Here is a 23,438-nt window from a genome sequence, read left to right on the forward strand (position 1 = left end):
AATTGTTGCGCAGGGCTTTCTGCCTTCCCTATGTTCACCTCACCCCGAGTTTGTGAAACACTGTTTTAGAGGGGCTATTTTTTCTAATTTGTGTTTGTGTTCTTCTTGTGTTAGTGAGGCAGCAAGTTATCTCTGGCGCCTTTGAAAATCATGGCGGTATTATATGAAGCGGTGGTTTTCCTTTGTCATTTATTGATATTATTTTTGTGCATTTTTGTGAGCATGTACTGTATAGTAACTTAGTCCTCTGACTCATGCTGTCTTTGTTCGTGTGCTTTCGTCACAGTACTCCATGCAGTGACTCACCCCTTCCACATGACTCACATTTTTCTTAACCCGCATGGTGTTACACGTCGATGAGTCACGTACGTACCTACAGTAGTCAAGATTTACAGTGACTCACAAACACCCCTGAGTCACGTAGTGGCGGTGTGATTGACCTTTGTATTGTTTTGCGCCACCTCGCATTATAAGTTCACGTGTTCTGTATTATTCCCTCACCTCAGATTTTTTTTTTATTTGAGTGCCTGTCTTAACTTGGTTCATATTTTTGGTTTGACTTCTATCTCAAGAGTATTTGTAGAATCGTATTAACTAGCCAGGTGTTGCATCCATATGTAAATGTTCACTTCAACAAAGAAAGCATTCTCGTAGGTTTCCAGTGCCTAGTATTTGCGTTTTTTTTTTGTCTTAGTAAGCTTTCTATCCTTTGTAACTGCCCTTCAATTGTTTACTATAAAATAAATATCGACTCTTATCGTATGACACTGCTGTCTGAAGTGTTTTATTACCCGTGTATACATTTGTTTGGCTCTCATACTCATCAAGTGCTGCAATCACGCACAGAAGCTTTCACATTTGCCAATGATTGCATCCATGTATACTTCTAGTGTTATACTGTCCCATACCTTCGGCTTACTGATGTACTAAGTGTGTATATTAGTAAGCTTATTAGTTTTACCATGCACCGAGATTAGTCATTCATTTTGACAACTATTTTTCTTCTTTTTGTAGGAGCAGTTAACCATCGGCATATGTTTTGTTTATGCCTTGGTCTGTCAACTGTTTAAGAAGTCTCCATATTACTAACTTTTGCAATTTTTCTTTTTGTAGTAGTTTATTGTGGGCATTTCTTCACTTTTTTTGTTTAAGCTTTTTGTTTTGTCTACCTTAAATAGTAGCGCCCACGTTACCAACCTTTGCTATTTTTCTTTCTTTTTATAGTAGCAGTTTATTGTGGGCATTTTTTTTTAGCCCTTTGTTTCACTGTAAAAGAAGTGTCCACGTTACCAACCTTTGCTATTTTTTCTTTCTATTTATAGGAGCAGTTTATTGTGGGCACTCTTTTTTTATATATATATATATATTTTTTAGCCTTTCTTTATTTCACCGTAAAAGAAGTATCAACGTTACCAACCTTTGCTATTTTTCTTTCTTTTTTGTAGGAGTCTTTTACTGTGGGCTCTTTTTTTTCTTTTGGCCTTGTTCTCCCTATCGTAAAATGACTCCACTTTACCATCCCTTGCACTCACATAAGTTTTCCCGGCCGTGCAACTTTCCGCCGCTTTCCCGCATTTCCTCGTATTGTCTCCGCTGCTTTAGGTTCCGGGAAGAGTAAGCGAGAATGAAACGCGGGGTCCAGCCATACTATAGGATTTAATTGTACAGCATTGTTAATTGATATATTTATAAAGTTTCCGACCCTGCCGGATAAAATCTCTAAATAATGTATCTTATGTATGCGTGTATGTGTAAGTATGTATGTATCTATGTATGTATTTATGTTTGATTAATGCAGCTAAGGAAAATTGCGAAGCCCTTGTGATGAGTCGAATTGCATCATGGGGCTTCACGCGTTCAGGGGGGGAAGGGAGGGGAGGGGAGGGAAAGGGAGGGGAGGAAGGGAGCGGAAATTATGGGAATCGTAAAATGAGGGAGGGAAGAAAGGAGGGGAGGGAGCGAATAAGGGAGGGAGAGAAGGAGGGCAGCAGCGAGGGTGAAGATGGAACGAAGAAGGAATGAAATGAGGGAGGAAGACAAGCATGGAAACAGGGAGGAAAAGAAAGAAACAAAGTGGGGTGGAGGCATGGGAGGAGGGAGGAAGATAAGCAAGGAAAACAGGGAGGAAAAGGAGAGAACAAAGGAAAGCGGAAGACAAGCAGGACAGCAGAAAGGGAAAGGAAGTAACAAGGGGGATATTAAGGCATGGAAGGAGGAAGGAAGGCAAACAGGGAAGCAGGGAGGAAAAGAAGAGAACGAGGGAGAAATAGTGGCATGCAAGGAGGGAGGAAGACAAACAGGGAGGGAAATGAGGGGACACAAGAAGGAAGGAAGACAAACAAATATACAGCAAAACATAGGAAGACGATAGGCAGGAAATAAGAGAATCGTAACTAACAAAAGGTTGCAATGTACTAAGTCTTATGAAAGGAACTGTGTGTATGTTTGATTACTGGTGCTGCGTGCGTATATTGGGGGGAGGGGGGGAGGACAAGGAGCAAGGCGTGGTAGAGGTGGTTGCGGTAATGGTGTAAAAGGTGGTGATGGTGGCGTTAAGGAAAGGAAGGGAAGAGAAAAGGGAGGGTGTTTAGGAGTGTTACTGAGCTGTGGGGAAAAAAAAGGTGGGGGTGTTGGTGTTGAGGAAAGGAAAGGAAGGGACGAGAGAGGATGTGCAGGAGTGTTACTGAGCTGTGAGAAAGGGTGATGGTCATGGTGTAAGGGAGAGGAAGGGACAGAGGAGGGCGTGCAGGATGCTGATGTGTTGCGGGAATAGGGTGGTAATGGCTGCGAAGGTGGTGGGAAGGGGGTAAGCGTAGTAAGGGGAATCGAACTGGCGTGTCTCTATGTTGCGGGAATAGGGACTTAGTGGTGGGGGTTGTGTAGGGGGGAATGGTGCCAAGAAGGATGACTCGGCCGAGGGCACCTGCAAACCGCGTGTGTTGGCTCAGGGGAAGGGACGCACGGCCCCGGACTGCTGGGGCTGCACGTGTCGGGGCGGCAGGGGTCGAGGGCGAGGCGTCCAGGTCCAAGCCAACGGGTGGGCGTCGCGTCAGCTACCCCGTGTCGTGTGTGTCGGACAGGAGGCGGCGCAGGGTAATACGAGGTGCATAGATGCCCACTGCGACCACCTCTTGTTTTATGAGTGGCTAAAACGAGACGTAAAGTGACACTGAACAACACAACAGAGGCGTCCTGGGGCCCCCCGCGGTATTTACGAGTCTACACTGAAGCGAGGAGGAAAATACTTATTGGCCGCGTTCCTATCTGGCGAGGAGACGCTTAAGTTTCCTGCAGCTGCAGTAAGGTAACTCCTGCCTGACTGGCCGCGGAGGGTGGAGGCGTTGTGTCCCGTTGCCCCGCACACTGACACCACCAGGGCCGTCATGGGGTGAGGAGGGTCCTGTAACCCTGCTCATGGGCTTGATAAGGGGGCAAAGGTGGTGTTTTTCACATTCAACTCTGTCGTAGTCTCATATTATCACAACATTTCACTTGTGGATATCTGCCAGCCTGTAACAGCCACGTCTGCAGATGGTGAGCAGACGGTAGATGCTATTATAAGAGAGTTGAAACCTTCCTCACGCCGCCCTGCTTGATTACTATAGGTTCACCTTTTTGTAAGTGTTAATCACCTGGCTAACGGGTCACACGAAGAGCTCCGCCACCTGGCCGTCCCTGCACCGCCGCGGCTGCACCAGTCTGCTGGGATCAGGTTCTCGCGGCGCGGCACCAAGAGGTACAGGTGCAGGGGGAGGTGAGTCAGCGGCGGGGACTGTGGGAGCCGCGAGCTGCGCTTCTCAAGTCGTTTCGTTTGTGGGCTGCAGGAAACTACCGATGTGAGTTTGGCACTTTCCACTGTGGACCGTCACCATGCGGGCTGCCTCGCTCCCCAGAGACGTTGTAGAAAAACAGTCGTGTCCTCTTTTCCCTTCTTCCCCGACGTCACCATTTGCACGCTCAACACACAGACGCACAGAACCCCGCCAGACAGCAGCTCGCGTGCCACGGCCCTCAGAAAGGTGCTGGAGACTAAAGGAGAATATTAAAATAGCCCTCCGCGCCTGCAAACTTGTGGAATGCTTACAGACGGACGAACGAACATCATCAGATCGAGAGCACTATAAGATACGTAACAACAGTAAGAAAGGATATATCGTCTAAAAGTAATGCTGAATAGTATCACGTTGTATTATTATCATTAGTATTATGCTAGTGGATCGTGGGACTGTTGCTGAGGTTTCCGGGACTCAGGGAATGTTTGACGGGCCGCCGGGGTAGCCATGCAGTCAGCAGCCTCCGGCCCAGGAAGGAAAGCAGCGGGAGGGCGGCGGGCGTTCATTTATCAGACTTGAAGATACACAACCGTAAGGAGGCAGTGGAGGAGGTGTAGCTTTGCCTTTCAATAGACGGTCAGCTGCTAACGAGCCGCCTGAACATCCGTGCCGCCCGCCTCCGCCACAGGAAGGTGAGTAGCGGGAGGGCGGGCGGCGGGCATTCCTCTATCACACTTGGAGATACACAGCAGCCGCAAGGAGGCAATGGAAGAGATGGAGTGTTTGCCTTAGTGTGTACGAGCTGCTTCACGTGTCTGCTGTTAGAGGCGACCAGGGCTACAGCAGTGTGTCCCTCGGAGGGCCGGCAGTGCCTCCATTCTGTCCTCTGTCATCCTTTTCGTCCTCGTCCTCGTCGTCTTCATCGTTGTCGTCGTCGCCGTCGTACTCCTCCCCCATGCTCTTCTTGCTTGACTCGACGATGCGGAAACACTCGAGGAACTCATTGAAGTCGATGTAGCCGTCCTTGTTGATGTCGATGGAGCGCGCCAGGTCCGTGATCTCCACCTTAGGGATGGGGACGTCGATGTGACGACTCAGCAGCTCGCAGGTCTCACTGAACTCCTCCATGCTAATGTATCCTGGGGAGGGAGGGAGGCGGGCGTGAGAGGGAGGGACGGGGTGGGATGATGCCCTATGCTGGTATATCCTGAGGGGGGAGGGACTGTCGTGGGGATAGGATAAAGGTTGAGACTGAAGAGTAGGATGAGTACCGACGGGAAGGATGGTAGAAAGAAATTTTAGGAAGAGAGAGAGAGAGAGAGAGAGAGAGAGAGAGAGAGAGAGAGAGAGAGAGAGAGAGAGAGAGAGAGAGAGAGAGAGAGAGAGAGAGAGAGAGAGAGAGAGAGATGAAAAAGACAGTGTGAAGAAGGAATTAGACGGAAGGACAGAAACAAAGGATGGGAGATATAAAAGAAAGGGGGAAAAGAGATCGGAAGAGAAAGAATGGATGGGTAGATGTGATGATAAGATGGGATGGGACGGTGGAAAGAAGGGATGGAATAGGAAGAAAAAATCGAATGAGAAGTTAGGGTAAGAAAGAAGGATGAGAGGGTAGAAAGATGGAAGGGGGGGAGGGGGGGGAGGGAGGTACAGGAGTCAAGGATGTAAAGAAAGGCTAGGATTGGAGGAAGGAATAGGAGAGTTGGGGCAAGGGGAAGGATCAGACGAGAGAATAGGAAGGGAGGGATGGAGAGCAAAAAGGGGAGTAATTAGGTAGGTGAGGCTTTAAAAGGGGGAGGGGGGGTAGTGCTCTCTCTCTCACTTTCACTTTTCAGCAAGGTCAAACACACACACACACACACACGCGCACACACACACACACACACACACACACACACACACACACACACACACACACACACACACACACACACACACACACACGAGTCCCACCTGAGTTGTCCTTGTCAATGAGCCTGAAGATAGTCTCCAGGCTACTCTTGTGTCTGTAGAGCGCCTCCACCACCGTCGGGCCACTCTGCAACAAACACAACACGCCACATAACAGAAGGCCAATACAGATGCATACACACGTTATATAGTACAGAGCATATATGGCTAAAGGCTGATTGGCACTAGATGTTTACATAGCTCGTTGATGGTGTCGTAAAGAGATTGTGTTGCATTTATATTCTTAGAACATATTTATTTTTAAGATCAGTACTGCTAAAGGACCTGATAATTTATTAGGTGACTGAAGAGGTTTATTAATAGTGAGATATGCAGTGCTGATACATACATAGATTTGAGCTTCATTTTGCTTTTGTCTGTCGATCTTCACTCACATAGATAAAAATAGAAGTCATATCCTTTTTTTTTTTAGCAACACATTCCTTCTAAGATAAAAAAAATCATTCAAAAGTTAATGAGTGACGCAGCGGCCCACTTCCCACTCTCACGATAAGGAGGTCACACGTAATGGAGCGAAGCTGTTGTCAAAGGAGAATCGAGTCGTGCAGATATTCAGGATTTTCTCTTCCTTGTCAGCGGGTCTTGGGGATTTGGAAGCTGTTTGTCATTTCGTTTCCTCTTTCTTTTCCATCCCTTTATTATTTTTCCTTTGTGATGCCTTTCTTCGTATTCCTCCAGTCTTTATCTCTCTCCTTCTCTTCTTATCATTCTCTCTCTTTTTTTCTTATTATTATTCTCTCTCTCTCTCTCTCTCTCGTCCTTTGTCTCGTTCCAATAATAATTCCGTCCTCTCATTCTTATTCTCCGCCTCTCTGACTTCCACTAATTCTGCTTATTTTCTCCTCGTCGTAAAAACATTCTCACAAACTTTTCCTTGCATTCTTTTTCATAATCTAGTCCGTACCAGTTTATTTTTATTTTTACGAACGCTGCATCCCTCCTCCTTTCTCTCTTGTCATCGTACCCTTTCGCTTTTCCCTCTTCCTCTCCCCTCTCTTCTTCACACCTATTTCCTCTTTTTTTCTTCTTCTCATCCTCCTTCGTTATATTCTCCTTTCCTTTCCTCCTTGCGTCTCTCTCTTTCTCCCTCTTTCCTTATCTTCCTCAGACTTTCCCTTTCATCTGCGTCCTTCTTTTTTCCTTTTCTATTCTAGCTTTTTTTTCTATTCTTTTCCCCTCTTTCTCCATTCTCTCCCTCCCTCCCTCTTTTCATGTCTCCCCTTTCTCTCCCTCACTCATTCCCTACCTTTGTTCTAGCTCTGTTTCTTCCACTCTCCCTTCCTTTCGCCAGTGTCCCTTTCTACCTTCTTCCCAGTGTTTATCCTATGTGTCTGTCCTTAACAAATTCCCTCCCTCCCTCCTCCTCGATTTCCCTCCCTTCTTAACTTCCCCCCTTCTCCTCCCATCTTATCTCCCTTTCAGTTTCTCTCTTTCCCCAAGATTATTTGCCTCTCACCTTCTCTCTTTCTCTTCCTGACTTCCTCATTCCTCTCTTCTTATTTTTTCTTCCTTCGCACATCCCAGATTCCTTTCCTCCCCTCCTCCCTATACCTTCTTCCTCCCGCCTCTCCCTGCATACCTCACTTTTCCTTCCCTTACTCCTGCTTCTCGGCCTTCCTGCATTCCTCCCTATATATAGCTTTACCATCCTCCCATTCTCCCTCCATCCTTTTCTCATTTCTTCCCTGCCTTCAGCCTATATAGCGTCCTCTCCTACACCTTTCTTTACCTTTCTTCAGTGTCCATTTTATTCTTCTTTCTAGCGTTTCTTTTCATCATTGCTTCATAAATTCTCTTCACCTCCTTTTCCCCTTCTCTCTTCCTTCCCCCACCTCCGTCCCTCCTTCCTCTCTTCCCCCGCCTCGTCCTCCTCTCCTTCTCCTTCCCTTCTTTCCATCTTTCCCTCCCCTCCCTCTTACCCCTCCTCACCTTCACCACCCTTTCCCCTTATTTCTTCCTTCCCCCCACCTCCGTCCCTCCTTCATCTCTTCCCCCGCCTCATCCTCCTCTCCCTATCCTTCCCTTCTCTCCATCATTCCCTCCCCTCCCTCTTCCCCCTCCTCACCTTCACGGCCAGGTCCTTCTTGAAATGGTCGTCGGTGAAGGAGCTGCGATAGTTGATCTCGCCGCTGGTAGGATGGAGGGTCACCAGCTTGTCCTTCAGCACCCGCCATGGCAGGTTGAGGTGACACTCCTGTTCCATCACCTCCACCCAGTCCGCCACGCTTAGGTACCCTACACACACACACACACACACACACGCACGAACATACATGAGTTTAGTTTAGTTATCATGTCAAAGAAAGGAAAAAAAATAATAATCGGATTCTTTGTATATTGATCAGCTTTGAGTGAATTTCTTTATCATATTTTGTTGTTGTTATTAAATTGAATACATAATAATAATGTCTTGGAGAAAGGATAGCGGCGATAAAGCAGAGGAGGAAGATATCAAGAAGTAGTAGAAAAAGGAAAAACAGGAGACTGAGGAGGAACAGGAGGCAAAGGAGAAAAATGATGAGTGAGAAAAAGTTAAGAAAACCAATACAGAAACAAAACAAAATGAAAACGAGGAACAAATGTAAAAGAAAAGGAGAGAAGTAAAGAAAAAAACCCCAGGAAGATTGGGTAGAAATCAAGAGGAGGAGGAGGAGGAGGAAGGAGGAATAACGAGAACAAAAATATCAAAAAGAATACCAGAGAGAAAGAGAAATGGATACCTAAAAAAAAAAAAAATCCACAACCGCAAGAAAGAAAAGGAAAAAGAAAGGAAAAAAACGACAAATGAAAAATAGAAAAAAATAAATAGAAGAAGAAATTGAAGTAGAAAAGAAGAAAAAGAAGAGGAGGAAACTCGAAGGAAAAAAAGAGAAAGGGGAAGAGGGGGGGGATACTGTCTAGAGAAGAAAAAAAAAATAGAAAAAGAAAATGAAGTAAAAAAGAAGTGGAGGCTAAACAAAGAATAAGAGAAAAAAGCAGACAGACGGAGGGAATAAAAATAAAGTAGAGAGCGAAGAAAAAGAAGCGGAGGACACTACATGAAGAAAAAAAAAGGGGGGGGGGGCAGAAGGCGGCATACTGACCTGACTTCGCTTGATCCTTCTTCTCAAAGGCCTCCATCAGCTTGGTTTTGGAGGCGAGGATCTGGCCGCGCAGGTCCCTGAACGCCGAGGTCTCCATGCGGCCCACACGCTCCCTGATGGTGAGTTTCCGGGTCCTGTACCGGAAGGAGGAGGCAACAGAGCTTAGGAGAATATATATGGACGAGAAGGAAGGATTAAGAGAATGGAGGAAGAGGAGGAGAAGGATGAGTTTTGATCGTTGGGTTTGGGAGAGAGGGAGGAAATGCAGATGAAGAAGAGAAAAATTAAGAAAATTGGAGAGGCAAAATAAAAGAGGAGGAGGCAAAAGAGCTTAGGAGAATGTATATGGACGAGAAGGAAAAAGGATTAAGAGGGTGGAAGAAGAGGAGGAGAAGGATGAGCTTAGATCGTTGGGTTTGGAAGAGAGGAGGGAAATGCAGATGAAAAAGAGAGAAAGGGAGAAAATTGGAGAGGCAAAATAAAGAATGATAAAGAACATAAGGATAACGAGATAGCATGGAGGTGGAAAGAACGAAAGTAAAGATAGATAAGGAGAAGAGAGAGGAGGGAGAAAGATTAGGAGGTTGGAGGAAACGCAAGAAAGACTGAGAGCATTCGTGGAAGGAGGAAAAAGGGAGGAGGGATCAGGAGGAAGGAGAAGGATTACGAGAAGGCATGGAAAAGATGAGAGATAAGGAGAAGAGAGATAGGAGGAGGAAGAGAAATTAAGAGGGTGGAGAAGATGCAAGAAGGACTGAGAGGATGCATGGAAGAAGAGGAAGAGAGATCAGAATAACAAGAAGGATTACCAGAACGCATGGAGAAACGATAAAGAGAAGGAATATAGAGAGAGAGAGGGATTTGGAGGATTTGAGGGCGGCAAGAGGAAGAAAAAAGTGGAGTAAGAAGACGGATAGAGGAGGAGAGAGGAGGTGAAAGAGCTAGAAATACAGACAAAAAATGGGTGATTGAAAAGATGGATAGAGAAGGAGAGAGAGAAAAGAGGTGAGAGATACAAACATTGACAAGAAATGGTGATGAAGTAAGTCATATTTTGGAAGTATTTCAGTTCTGGATGCTCGTGTTTTAGTGTATGCATGTATGTTATGTATTCGTAGCCTTGCCTGTTTGACGTCTAGGGTAATTCTCCCCCTCCCCCCCCCCTCCCCCTTCCCATCGTTATTGTTTTGACTACCCGCGTTTTCTGTTATGGTCCCTGTTATCACACCTGTACCATTCTCCATCCCGTGCAAAAGAATACTAATTTGAATGGTGCGTATGAACTGGCCATCACAGCCTTTACCTAACATTCCTCCCCCCCCCGACACTCACCTGAGGTCCGCCGTGTACTGCACAAAGTGAGGGGTGAGGTTAGGCCCTTGGAGCTTGACGTAGGCGCCGCGGTTGCTGCCAGACTCGTAGTAGTTGGAGGCCGAAAAGATGGTGAGGCACTGCGGGGAGGAGAGGAGAAACATGAGGAGGAGATGGAGGAGGAGGAGGAGGAGGAGTATTGTTTCCAGAGCGTTTCCTTATGATAAATCAGTCTTCGTATGGTGACGTTTGCTTCCTTGTCCCTCCTTTTAAGATAGATAATATTAGCAAGGAAGGGTAAGAGGGGGGAGGAGGAAGAGCATTTGGAGGAGAAAGAGGAGGAGGAGGGGGAGATATAATGTGAAAATAAAAAGAAAGAAAGGGAGAAAGATGAGGGGATAAAATAAAGAATGATAAAGAATAAGGACATGAACGAACAGGAAAGTTAAGATGGGAATTAATAAACAAAGGGAATTGAATCACAGACAATACACATTATAATTCCATGACCACCACCCGAAAGGAAGATGAGGAAGAAAGAAAGGGAGAAGGATGGAGATAGGATAGAGAATGATCAAGAACAAGAACATGAACGAAACGGGAAAATAGAGAATAGATAAAGAAATTTAAGGAAGAAAACAAACAAATACAATACTCATTACAAGCCCATGACCGTCACCCTCACGATAATGATCAAGAACAAGAAAATGAACGAAACAGAAAACAAAGAACAAAGAAAAATATTAAGAAAAAACAAATCTAGCTCACATTGCAATTCCACAACCATCACTCATCCACGTACTCACCTTGTTGTCGTGAGTAAACTCGTACCCCTCCGGTTTACACTCGTGGGAGCGGATGAGCAGCACCAGCCCGTGTCTGTCGAGGAAATCCTTCGTCACGTCGGGGCCGAAGTAGCTGCCGCCGCCTCTGAAGGAGTTGGGCCGACAGCCGGGGTGCGTGTGTGGGTCACTCCACAGCAAGTCCAGCACCTGGGGGGGATGGAAAGGAATGTGGAAGTGAGTGGTAAGAAAATGATGGGTTAAAGGTATTCTGATGAACTGGACATGTGGAATGGCTGGTGGAGGCGCAAAAAGTATTCCATCCACGAAGTAAACTAAACTAAGCAGGTCATGTGTGGTGGTATAGCAAAGATAATACTTCCACCATCAACTGAACGGAACCAGACGGATGTAATGGGCGCTGGAGGCGCAAAGTTAATCCATCCATTCACGAAACGAAGTGATCTAAACCGAACAAGTCATGAATGGTGGAGAAACTAAGGTATTACGTCCACCATCTATTGAGCTCAACTGGACAGGTAGAATAGGTGGTGGAAAAGCAAAAATAATCCATCCACTTCCCAATCAAAGTCAACTAAACTAAGCAGGTCATGCGTGATGGTGGAGCAAAGGCAATACCTCCACCATCAACTAAGCTGAGCTGGACAGGTCTCACTGGTGCTGCAGGTGAGTGCTGGCGTCATCGCTCACCTGTTTCCACTCGTAGGTGGCCGAGAGGAGCCGCACCTCCCGGCACGCGTCAGGCTCCTCGTCCCCGTCCTCTTCCAGCGAGTACTCGTCCTCCCCCATCCTCCCCGCCGGCGCCCTCAGCACGCTGGTGTACTGGCGGCCACACCAAGGGTCAGTGATACACACACACACACACACACACACACACACACACACACACACACACACACACACACACACACATATAAATTAATAAATGGAATGCTTTACTAATTGATGTCATGTGTGTAAAACGAATGCTTAAGTTTTACGGGAGCACATGACAATATGGGCTAAAGAAACGGGACAATGTGGGTCAATACTGACTCGATCATGTAGCAATATAAAAGGAAAACAAAACAAAGTTGAGAAAAAAAAACGCTCAATATGCCCACATTTCACTTACTCTCAAAATTAAGACTCATTGATACGTAATATTCAAATTCCTCGAATGATCAAGTGACACAGCTAATTTTATCAGAGCTGGCCGTTCACCGATGAGTCTTGGAAAGCAAACCGAACACTTGTTTAATTTCTAGTATGTACGTAGCCCATCCGTCTTTTGTGAACAAATACTCGATGGGCTTCTTTTTCAAACTCGAAACCCCAGGCCACGTTTCTCTTAAATGCAGAACATAACAAACAACGAGAAAGCTCCCCCCCCGCCCCAACCACCTACTTATGTTCTGTTATTAAGACAAAGGAATATCAACGACGCTTCGCCTAAGACTACCACTCTTGAAACGAATATCTCATTTAAAAAGCAATCGAGTGCGGAGCGGCTTCCCTCAGACAACTTTCCTGTAATTCCACATCAAGACAATTACCCCGCGAGGCTTCACTCAATCAGACCCTCACAAAGTGTTCTCTCATATGGACGGCAATCACCGGCGGGGCTTCACCTTGCTCCTGTCGGCGGTGGCGAGGGAGCGTAGGTCCGTGTCGAGGGAGATGCCGCCGTGCACCACCATCACCTTGTGGTCGATCACGGTGGCGAGCGGCAGCCAGCGATACACCTCCTCCAGCAGCCGAAGGATCCGTGGCCCGTGCGGTCCCTGAAGGAGGAAGAGAAGGAGGAGGAGGAAATATTAGGTGTAAGAGGAATGGGTAGTTTGATAAGGTGGTGAGTTTGGGAAAGGACGAAATAACCACACCATGGAAATTGCTGACTCAGGATGACCCACCCCACCCACCCCACACGATTCTGTATAACTCTCGTAGTCTCAGGTTCATAATTGGAAATGTGAAGGTGAGGGTGCATAGAATGAGAATGAAAGTGGAAGCAGATTGTTAGTTAGACTTGTAGCAAATTTAGTAAACAGGTATATTTTAAGGATTTATTGAATAGTTTGTGTATTTGTATTGTTTTTGAGTATGTATTTGTATTATGTATTTTTGTGTATCAATGATGGAAATAATTTAAGGTCTTGACGAATTAATAAGAAAAAACTGATAAAGCAGATAGGCCAAGATATCGTTATGTGGAATGAACGTGTGAAAACCAAATAACAAATGGAGTAGCTTCAAAATGCCACTAATTGAAAACAAAAATATTAATATTGTCGTTTATTGCTGCTCAGGCTTACTTCACATTGATACTACTGATGCTGATGATATTTCTAATGGAGGCTATGTTAATGATCATGACATATACGAGTTTAATGGCGGCGTATCTCTACCATGTACTGACCTTGTATTTTCTGCTGACCTCCTTGCAGAAACCGTACCTGTGGATGTAAGGGACTGATGAATACACACCTCTGAGCGCCGGTAACATGTTGAGTTGAGTACAGGTTCTGATTTTTGTTTGTTTGTTTGTTTAGTGTATGCTCGTCATCATCATCTTACACTACTTTCTCCTATTTACTTTTTTTTCACTCATCCTCTTCCACTTTATTCAATCTCACTTCTTACGGCGCCACGGTACAATGGCAGGTGGAGGAATTGCATGTCAAAACTTTTTATCCTTTTTTTTCCATTTATATCTTTCAATCCCATTAACTTTCTCTCATTCTCTTTCCCTTTTCGTTTTCCTTATCCTTTTTTTTTCATTTTCACTTACTTTATTACTCTCTCTCTCTCTCTCTCTCTCTCTCTCTCTCTCTCTCTCTCTCTCTCTCTCTCTCTCTCTCTCTCTCTCTCTCTCTCTCTCTCTCTCTCTCTCTCTCTCTCTCTCTCTCTCTCTCTCTCTCTCTCTCTCTCTCTCTCTCTCTCTCTCTCTCTCTCTCTCTCTCTCTCTCTCTCTTCCTTTTCCACTCCCTCTCCTTCCCTTCCCCTTCCCTCCCTTCCCTCTCCATCCCTTACCCTTCCCTCCCTTCCCTCTCCCTCCATTTCCCCTTCCTCCTCACCTGGCGTTCATCACCATGTCCTCGTGGTTGCCTCGATTCAGGTACACCTCCGCGGGGAAGACGATGACCAGGGCGAGTAGGAGGAGCAGCACTTCCATGGACTTGCGGCCCCGATCCACGAAGTCCCCGTTGAACACGTAGGGGTTGTCGGTGGAGGGGAGGCCGTTCTGTATGGGGGGGAGGAGGGGAAGAATATGGTGAAGGTTAGTAGATGTATGGCCCAATAGTGGATGATACAAGGCGTTGATTAAAGACAGGGATTACTTAAAGTACCGATGTAATAAAATACGTTATCATGAGGAGCAAAGGTTGTATCGAATATGGAGGCAAGGAGAAAATGAGGAAAGTTGGCAGTACACGGAAGACTACAGTGGATGATATTAGCCGTTAAGGAATGAGAGGAAGTGGACAAAGTCTGAGTATAATGGAAGACGTGAAGAGCTGAGGCCGTTCTGCGTTTTTGCGTGGCGAGGAAGAACACGGGAAAAGTTGGTACCTACATCAGAGTCTCTACAGTGAAGGATATAGGCCACTGAGACAGGAGAGAAACTAGCTAAAGTCTGAATATATTGGATGACGTTATCTTGAAGAGCATAGGGTATTCTGTATTGGGAGAAGAGAAGATGGGAAAAAAATGGTCCATAATAGAGTTTACAGTGAAACATTTAACCCGCTAAGAAAGACGATAATGGATTAAGTCGGTATGTAATGGAAGACGTTATCGTGCATGGAGAGATTGCCCATGCCGTATCAGGAGGATGGAGAGGAGAAGGAAGTTGGTAAGTGGAAAGCGATACACCGGAAGACAGCTATAGTGAGGTCTTGAATGTGGAAATCTGTCCCGACTTACGAAATCTATCCTGACTTACGAATTCTGTCCCGACTTACGACATAATTCCCGACTTACGACATAATTCCCGACTTACGACATAATTCCCGACCTACGACATGATTCCCGACTTACGACATAATTCCCGACTTATGACATGATTCCCGACTTATGACATGATTCCCGACTTACGACATGATTACCGACTTACGACATAATTCCCGACTTACGACATGATTCCCGACTTACGACATGATTCCCGACTTACACCGGAAGATAGCTATACAGGCCATTTCGCGAGGGGAGTAAGGAAAAGGAGACCTAGGAAAGTTGGCTAATAGAAGATTTTGCAGTGTTGGGTAGAAGCCGCTGGGTGAGGAACGAGCGTTGAATAGGAAAGTCATGGAATGGAAGACGGTATGCGAATATGAAAAGTATTGGCCGTTCTAGAGAGAGTGAGGAATGAAAATGTTGATATATGTAAGACTAGTATAGACCGTTTTGCACCAGGAGGAATTAGAGGGAGAGAGAAATAGGAAAATCAGGAAATTGAAGACGATATTTGATTCTGAAGAGTATTAGATATTCTAGAGAGAGGGGAATGAAAATGTTGATATATGGAAGACTACTACAGACCTCTTTGCACCAGGAGGAAGGAGAGGGAAAGAGAAATAGGAAAATCAGGAAATGGAAGACGGTATTCGATTCTAAAATGTATTGACCGTCCTAGAGAGAGTGAGGAATGAAAATATTGATATATGGAAGATTACCACAGACCTTTTTGCACCAGGAGAAAGGAGATGGAGACATAGGAAAATCAGGAAATGGAAGGCGATATTCGATTCTAAAATGTATTGGCCGTTCTAGAGAGAGTGAGGAATGAAAATATTGATATATGGAAGATTACCACAGACCTTTTACCACCAGGAGAAAGGAGATGGAGACATAGGAAAATCAGGAAATGGAAGACGATATTCGATTCTGAAGAGTATTGGTTATGCTAAGGAAAGGAGAATGAAAACTTTGATAAATGGAAGATTACTAAAGATCATTTTGCGCCTGGAAGGAGAGAATGAGGAGTAGAAAAGTTTGTAAGCAGAAGACTCCGCAGCTCAGGTTATTAGCGAGCTCGATGGTCAGAGTTGTCTAATTGCCATAAAAAGACGCCATTTGCACCATATTTCTGAACTATGACCATTTTTACAGACCAAACCGTTAACATTAGCCAAATTTTGTCGGATTGTTAGTTGTTTGTCTTGTCCATATGGCCTATTACTAAGAAGCGCCGCCGCCTCATTTGGGGATGGTTGGCTCGAGCGGCTGACGGACTAACTTCCAAGAATCGCGGCCTTTATGCTGTTTATGTAGAGGGGGAGAATCGGGAAGTTATTAGCCTATTATTAGTTTCTCTCTCCTTTCCTTCTTAGTTTCCGTACTCCTTTGTTCCCTTTCTCCTTTTCATTTTCCTTCCTTTCCTTACGCCTTTCCTCCCTTTTTCCTTTCTTCACTTCTTGGTTTCCATGCTCCTTTGTTCCCTTTCTCCTTTTAATTCTCCTTCCTCTCCTTACGCCTTTCCTCCCTTTTCCCTTTCTTCACTCACAAGGAAATGCAGAGGGAACGGGAGGGAGAGAGGGAGAGGGAAACGAAACACACACACACACACACACACACACACACACCTTGTACAGCAGCGTGAGGAGGTCGTCGAGCTTGCCGTGCAGGTCCCCGACAACCGTGATCTGTCCCGAGATGGCGGTGGAGGCGTGCATGATGGTGGGACGCTGCCGCAGCACGCGCACGCCCTCACGCAGCAGCAGGTACACGTAGCGGGCGTGGAGGGTCTGCTGCAGGAGGGACGAAGGAGTGGGTTAGTTAGGTTAGGGTAAGAAAGAGAGAGGAGGAAAAGAGGGGCATGGATGTGATAGTGGAGGAAAGAAAGGGAGGAAATGTAGGGAAAGGGAGCGATAGGGACGGAAACAAGTGAAAGGGACATAGGAAAGGAAAGAAAAGGAAGGAAAAGGGGGATACCGAAAAACAAAAACGGGGAGAAAAAATGGGGGATAGTAAAGGAAAGCAAGGGGAGGAAAAGGGAAGGAAGGATACGGAAGAGAAGAGAGGAAGAGAAAATGAATGGGGTAAATAGCGTAGTAAAGAAAGGAAGGACAGACGGAGGGAAAAAAAAGGGAAAAGAAAAGGCAAGGAATGGAAAGAAAATGGAAAACTAGAGGCAGGAAAGGGGAAAAAAGATATGGATGCTAATATATTAAATTTAAAGTGTGCATGGTATCTCCTTCGGTTATCCTATTCTTGAAAATGGAAAAAAAAAAACTGAGACGAAAAGGAAAAAAGCACTGTCACAGCTCGGACGTAGGGAAAAAAGTAAAAGAAAAAAAATAATTAGTCAAGTATTTATTATATAGATTTTTTTTTTACAGTAAAGGAGACAGTTCAAGGGCATATAAAAAAAGAAAACAATAATGAAAAGAAAAAAAAAACTCCGCTACTTACTGCTCCTAAAAAGAATGCAGAGGATGATAAAAAGGTGTGTTATTTAAGGTGAACAGGTGTGTGTATAGACGTGGCTACCTATCACGGGGAAGAAAAGGTAGATAAAAAGGTACACAATAGGCTGGTCCTCCCTTACTTTTTTCTTCTTGAACGCCTCCGTCAGCATGTGGATGGAGTCTGTGGTGAGGGGCATGGTGAGCCGCGGCCCTTTGTAGCTACTCTCCACCGGCACCTCCTCCGTCCACGCCTCCTCCAGCAGCCTCTTCGTGCTCGCCTCGTCCTCGTCGTCCTCTGTTGGTGGGGGTGACGGAAGGAATGGTTGTGAGGGCGGGGAGCAGGGACGGGGGAGAGAGAGAGAGAGAGAGAGAGAGAGAGAGAGAGAGAGAGAGACGCCTCCCATGGCCGCAGGAATTCCACAGTATGCCTCTCATATTAGCATATATCTGATGTCTGTGGAGTGGACCCGCGGCGCGCTCGCTACTCACCCAAGCAGCAGAAGGAGGAGGAGGAGGAGTTGAAAATTGCGCAGGTGAAGGAGTAACAAGGAAGAAAAGGAAGGAAATATTGTAGCAGTAGTTTAGTAGTAGTAGTAGTAGTGGTAGTAGGAATAGTAGTAGTTGTAGTAGTAGTAGTAGTAGTAGTTGTTTTTGTAGTAGTAGTAGTAGTAGTAGATGAAGAAGAAAAAGAATAGAATATATTTCCATTGTGTTCTCATTACTGTATTGGTCTGTTTTCGTGCATTACTTTTTTTATTAATTTATCACCTCCTCCTCCTCCTCCTCCCACTCATTTATGCAAGCAAGTCAGTTTATTTCTCCCTCCCTCCCTCCCTTTCTCCCTCCCTCCCTACTTCCTTCCCTCCCTCCCTCCCTCCCTCCCTCCCTCCTTGCTTCCTTCCCTCCCTTCCTTTCTTCCCTCCCTCCCTCCCTCCCTCCCTCCCTCCCTCCTTTCTTTCTTCTTCCCTCACTCCCTCCTTCCTTCCTTTCTTCCTTCCTCCCTCCCTCCCTCCCTCCCTCCGTGTTCCCATCACGTGGATGTCTACGACATCTAACGAGCTCCACCTGCCCGGGTTTGTTCGGAGTTGTCCCTCTCCTAGGTGAATTGCCTGCCACGGCTGACGAGCTCCACCTGCCCGTGTTTTTTGCTCGGAGTTGTCCTTCTCCGAGGTTTATTATTCGGAGTTGTCCCTCTCCTAGGTGAACCGTTTTCCACGGCTAACGAGCTCAACCTGCCCGTGTTTATTATTCGGAGTTGTCCCTCTCCGAGGTGAACTGCCAGAGCTAACGAGCCTCACCTGCCCGTGTTTATCTTTCGGAGTTGTCCCTCTCCTAGGTGAACCGCTTACCACGGCTGACGAGCCCCACCAACCCGGGTTTATTACTCGGAGTTGTCCCTCTCCTAGGCCGAGGCGCCCTGCCGGGAGCCCTCCATTCCTGCCATGCTCGCCAGGGAGACCTTGGGCTCGCTGGCGCTCCGCAGCCCCGCCGAGGCGAGGAGGGAAGATGCAGGAACTCACTTCATAAAACAGCCAGACTGGATTATGAAATTAATCATGAATACCGAACAGTCGCCGATCACCGCGTTTACGGTTCTGGGATGGAAGGCCGAAGCGCCTCGGGAACGCGCACAAGCATGCAAAGAAATCCTCGCAGCATCCGTTTCTCTCTCTCTTCTAATTAATATTTTCCTTCTTTAACTGATTGATTGATCTAATGATTGGCTGTACTAAACAATAATTAGTTCAGCAGGTAACATCTTTGAGGTACATTGCACTAATATGACTGATGAGATAAAGCAGCAGTGAGTATGCTGTTTCTCACCGAGAGGTTTCCCAACTTATTTCCACTGGGTCCCACTTCTCTTTAGTCGTCTGCTTCTTTATTCTTCTTTTCTATATTTTATTCTATACCTTCCCTTCTTTCAGCCCTGCTCTCCACCTACACATTTGTCTTTTCATCTCTCTCTCTCTCTCTCTCTCTCTCTCTCTCTCTCTCTCTCTCTCTCTCTCTCTCTCTCTCAAATTTTACTTAGCACTAGTTAGATCTCATCTCGATTATGCGGTTCAGTCCTGGTCACCCTACTATAGAATGGATATCAAGATGTTAGAATATATACAGAGGAGGATGACAAAAATGATTCAGGGGATGAGAAACTTGCCTTATGTGGATAGACTGAAGCATGTAAATCTACACTCTCTAGAAAGGCGAAGGTTGTGCGGAGACCTGATCGAAGTTTATAAATGGATGAAGGGCTTTAATAAAAGGGATGTCAATAGGGTTTTGGTTGTTAAAGAACCAGGTAGGTTACGTAGCAATGGACTTGAGTAAATTTAGATTCAAGAAAGACATAGGCAAGAATTGGTTTACCACTAGAGTGATGGATGAATGGAATAGACTTGGCAGTCATGTTGTGGGTGCAAATACCATAGATACATTCAAGAAGAAGTTGGATAAATTCATGGATAGTGAGGTAAGGTGGGGTTAGGATTACAGGAGCTGCCTTGTGTAGGCCAACTGGCATCTTGCAGACTCCTTACGGTCTTATGTCTTATGTTCCTCCCTTCCTTCACCCTCCATCCTTCTCAATTTCCTCGTTTATCTTTTCCATTGTCCCTTTTTATTTCACCACCTCTTCTGAGTTTCCTTCTCTCCTTGCTTCTGTATTTCCCATCCCCCCTTCTTTTTTCTCCTGTTTGAAGTCCAACTCCATCCTAACTCCACCTTTTCCTCTTTTCCTTACTTTCTCAATTTCACTCTTCCTCTCTTTGCTATATTACATCAACATAGCTGCTCTTCACGCTTCTCCCTCCCCCTTCTCATGCTTCCTCTTTATCGTCGTCGTCATCCTTTTTCCTACAGCAACATAACTCCTCTTCACATCCCTCCCTTTCCTTTTTTAACTTCCCCCCTCCCTTCTTTCCCTTTTTCACATCAGGATGATATCTCTCACACCTATCTTTCCATTCCACTCCTCTCGATCCCCTCACTAAGACTATTATATTTCTTTCTCTTCCATTCTTTCCTTCTACGCCCTCTCACCTACTTTCCCTTACTTTCCTTTATGTTTCCTAAATTCTCCCCTTGCCTCTTCCATTCTTTCTTTCTTCTCACTTTCCTCATTCTTTCCTTTTCATTCATCCACGTCTCCCCAAGTCTCTCTTTCCCTCTTCTATTCTTCCATTTCTCTCCTTCTCACACTGCCATCTTGTTCTTCCATTCTCCCACATTCCCCCTTTTCCCTTCGCTTACACTCACCGATGGTAGGAGAGGCCCGCGGAGAGAGTGCCTCCATAATCTCCGTCATCTTGCCGTTCCCCATGTGTGTTAGCAGCGCGTTGAAGAAGTTGTAGAGCTGGTCACAGGTAAGGAAGAAATATAACTTCAGATAAAAGGCAAAACAATAGGAAATGTGGGTAAATACAAGTACATAGGTAAGATCATTTACTTAAGCATTATGGCACGATTCATCTTATACGTGTTTCATCTTCAGTAGGTATGATTATGCACCTGGTTTTGGATTAAAGGAAAACAATAGGAGACATAGATAAATACAAGCACAAAGGTGAGGTCATTTACACAAGCAATAAGGCACGATTCATCCTTTCTTATACGTGCGCTCACCTTCAACAGGTATGATAATGCACCTGGTTCTACTGTTTATCGTGCCACATATTCTCGAGTTCACATATATTCACATTTAACCTCTTTGTAATTACCTATCCTCCCTTTCGTCTAATAGCCAATTCGACCTTTCTACGCGGTACTGTATTGAAATCTCTATGCTTGACCTCTTCACTCATCTTTACTTTTTTTTTTTTTTTTTTTTTTTTTTTTTACAGCTAAGGAGACAGTTCAAGGACGTAAAGAAAACTATTAAAAAGAAAGCCCGCTACTTACTGCTCCTGAATAGAGGTCAAAGGAGTGGCCAAAGAGAGGTCTATATAAGTTATTTAATCTTTCCGCGTGTTTTTTCCACCTTCGTATCTGTGTTTTGTCTTAATGTTCATCTACTAAAGTCTTTCTCCACAGTGCTTTTCTTTTCACCTTTACTTCTTCGCGGTTCACCTGTAGCTTGATCCATCACTTTCGTCTACTAACGTATTTTATCTTATTGCATGTTTTCACCTTCACCCTTGTCCTGCCTCTTCATTTTACAACGGGTCCTCATCTTGTCTGTTCCTCTGCTTCACCGGGTTATACATTTCACTGTCTCTTTATGTGCCACTCAACCCTCGTCATCTCCACCTTCACACTTACTTACTCTCCCACTCTCTCACACTCTCCTTGCTCTTTTCCTTATCACTCCCATCTTTTTTCTTTTCTTCTTTATTTCTTCCATACCACTCAATGTCATATTTCTTCCTCTATTATTCTCTCCTTCTCCTTCCTCTGCCTGACCCTCCGCACCCCACCCATACACACCTGTACACGGGCTTTCTCACCTTCATCTGGTCCTGCTCCCCGGCATACTCGATGGACTGAAAGATGTTCCATGTGTAGCGCCTCCGGATCTCCAGCCTGGCGCAGTATCTCCTGTACCAGCGCTGGATGAGGAGCGCCGCTTTCAGTGCTGCCGAGAGGAGAGAAAACGTGGTTGGTTAATGGGAGGCCCGTCGAATTGTGAACTGCGGGAGTTAAGGGAAAACTTTTGTAAATGGAGGGTTATCGTTTTGTTCTTATCATTTATTTGTTTTTAAGATGTGTTAGGGTAAGGGAAACTTTTAAAAGGAAGCCTCTTAACTTTTTTCTTGTCGTTTATCCATTTTTAAGATACGTAAGTGTAATGAAAACGGGGCTTATACCGTTTTCTCCCTATTTCATATTATGGGTGATTTTTATTTTTCTCACTAATGATGGTGATAATGATGGTAGTAAAGTATTTCGCTGTCTCATTAGTTTTAAAGAAATTAATGGAGCGAGTGTTTTGTTTTTAGTTTACGTTGGTAACGGGGCTTTTTTTAATTTTTTTTTATCTCGGTCCTTCGTCTCGCAGATTGCCTAAGTACAGATAAAGTTGAGGGCATTCGCTTACAGGTACGCGTGGCCTTGATGCTCATCTACGTCGTATTAACCTCTGCTTGGTGAGAAGCCATTACCCCGGGCCACAGGGCCAGTGTGACATCCAGTTTATCAGGATACCTTCCCCAGATTTCCCCAGGTATCCATTTATCTATCTACCAGAAAGGAAGGATGAACAACTGGGTGAGCTGCACACCTGTTTCCCGGGCCGGAATTCGAATCCTGGCTTGTGGATTCGTAGATAGACTAGCTAACCACTGCACCACGGAGGCGTTTAGTCTCAATTAAATGCACCCCTAGAAATAATTAGAAAGATCATTCTTCTCCTCAACCTCCTCCTCCTCCTCCTCCTCCCCTTGCTGCCTTGGATAACAAATAAAAGGTTAGTATTATAATATATTCCTGACCCTCCTCTTCTTCCTCTTTCCCATCCTTTCTAGCGCGTTATTTTCTGCAGAGCCTGATGGCCAATCCCTCACCCCTGATGAGGCTCATTCCCGGAGGAAGTTTACTCATTTCCATAGGCGAGAGAAAGGGGAAATGTTTTGGGGAGGCAGTGGGGGGAAGGGAACGATGGATGAAAAGATTGGATAGGGACTTGGATTGAGATAGGGTAAGTTGAGGAGAAGGATTTGGAAATGGAAGAAGGTGATGGGGAAGAAAAAGGAAATAGAGAGTGGACGAGAAGGATACTGAAAGGGAAAAAATAGTGAAATATTGTGAAACGAAAGAAAGTAGAAAAAAAATGAGGAAAGTTGAGGAAATGGAAATAGGAAATAAGAAGGGAATAGAGAGGAGAAAAAATTATTTGCTTCCTGGAAAAGATAAAATGAACACTCGAATAAGTATTGGAAAGAAATGAAAAAAAAATGGTACACATTCAGAAAAAAAAAATAATAAGAAAAAAATGTAAGAAGGAAACAAACAAACGAAAGATTAAGACAAAAACTCCGGTACAGATTAGAAAGCGATGGAAATACAGACAACAACAGAGACAAACACGGTAGAAAAGAACCGTGAGCAAGTAGAGACATTGAGAGTTTATAGTTTTTCTTTTATTATTTCGCATTATTGGTTGTTTAATAT

General features: G+C 45.1%; 1 protein-coding gene across 4 annotated transcripts in view; it reads right to left on the reverse strand.

Moving 5' to 3' along the window:
• Positions 1-1,637: 1,637 nt before the first annotated feature.
• LOC127005889 (serine/threonine-protein phosphatase with EF-hands 2-like) overlaps positions 1,638-23,438 on the reverse strand; it is a 148,741-nt gene continuing 126,940 nt past the window's right edge. For all 4 annotated transcript variants that reach the window (XM_050875229.1, XM_050875228.1, XM_050875231.1 and 1 more), the window contains 14 exons: positions 21,776-21,903; positions 20,589-20,685; positions 17,471-17,625; positions 16,506-16,670; positions 13,998-14,164; positions 13,340-13,376; positions 12,552-12,704; positions 11,632-11,763; positions 10,945-11,130; positions 10,160-10,278; positions 8,828-8,961; positions 7,810-7,979; positions 5,727-5,811; positions 1,638-4,912 (listed from right to left, as the gene is read on the reverse strand). In XM_050875229.1, coding sequence (XP_050731186.1) covers positions 4,611-4,912; positions 5,727-5,811; positions 7,810-7,979; positions 8,828-8,961; positions 10,160-10,278; positions 10,945-11,130; positions 11,632-11,763; positions 12,552-12,704; positions 13,340-13,376; positions 13,998-14,164; positions 16,506-16,670; positions 17,471-17,625; positions 20,589-20,685; positions 21,776-21,903 — 2,030 coding nt within the window. In that variant the 3' untranslated portion in view covers positions 1,638-4,610. The remainder of the gene's footprint in view (positions 4,913-5,726; positions 5,812-7,809; positions 7,980-8,827; positions 8,962-10,159; positions 10,279-10,944; positions 11,131-11,631; positions 11,764-12,551; positions 12,705-13,339; positions 13,377-13,997; positions 14,165-16,505; positions 16,671-17,470; positions 17,626-20,588; positions 20,686-21,775; positions 21,904-23,438) is intronic.

The sequence above is a fragment of the Eriocheir sinensis genome, chromosome 31 (genome assembly GCF_024679095.1).
Source record: "Eriocheir sinensis breed Jianghai 21 chromosome 31, ASM2467909v1, whole genome shotgun sequence".
Classification (NCBI taxonomy): domain Eukaryota; kingdom Metazoa; phylum Arthropoda; class Malacostraca; order Decapoda; family Varunidae; genus Eriocheir; species Eriocheir sinensis.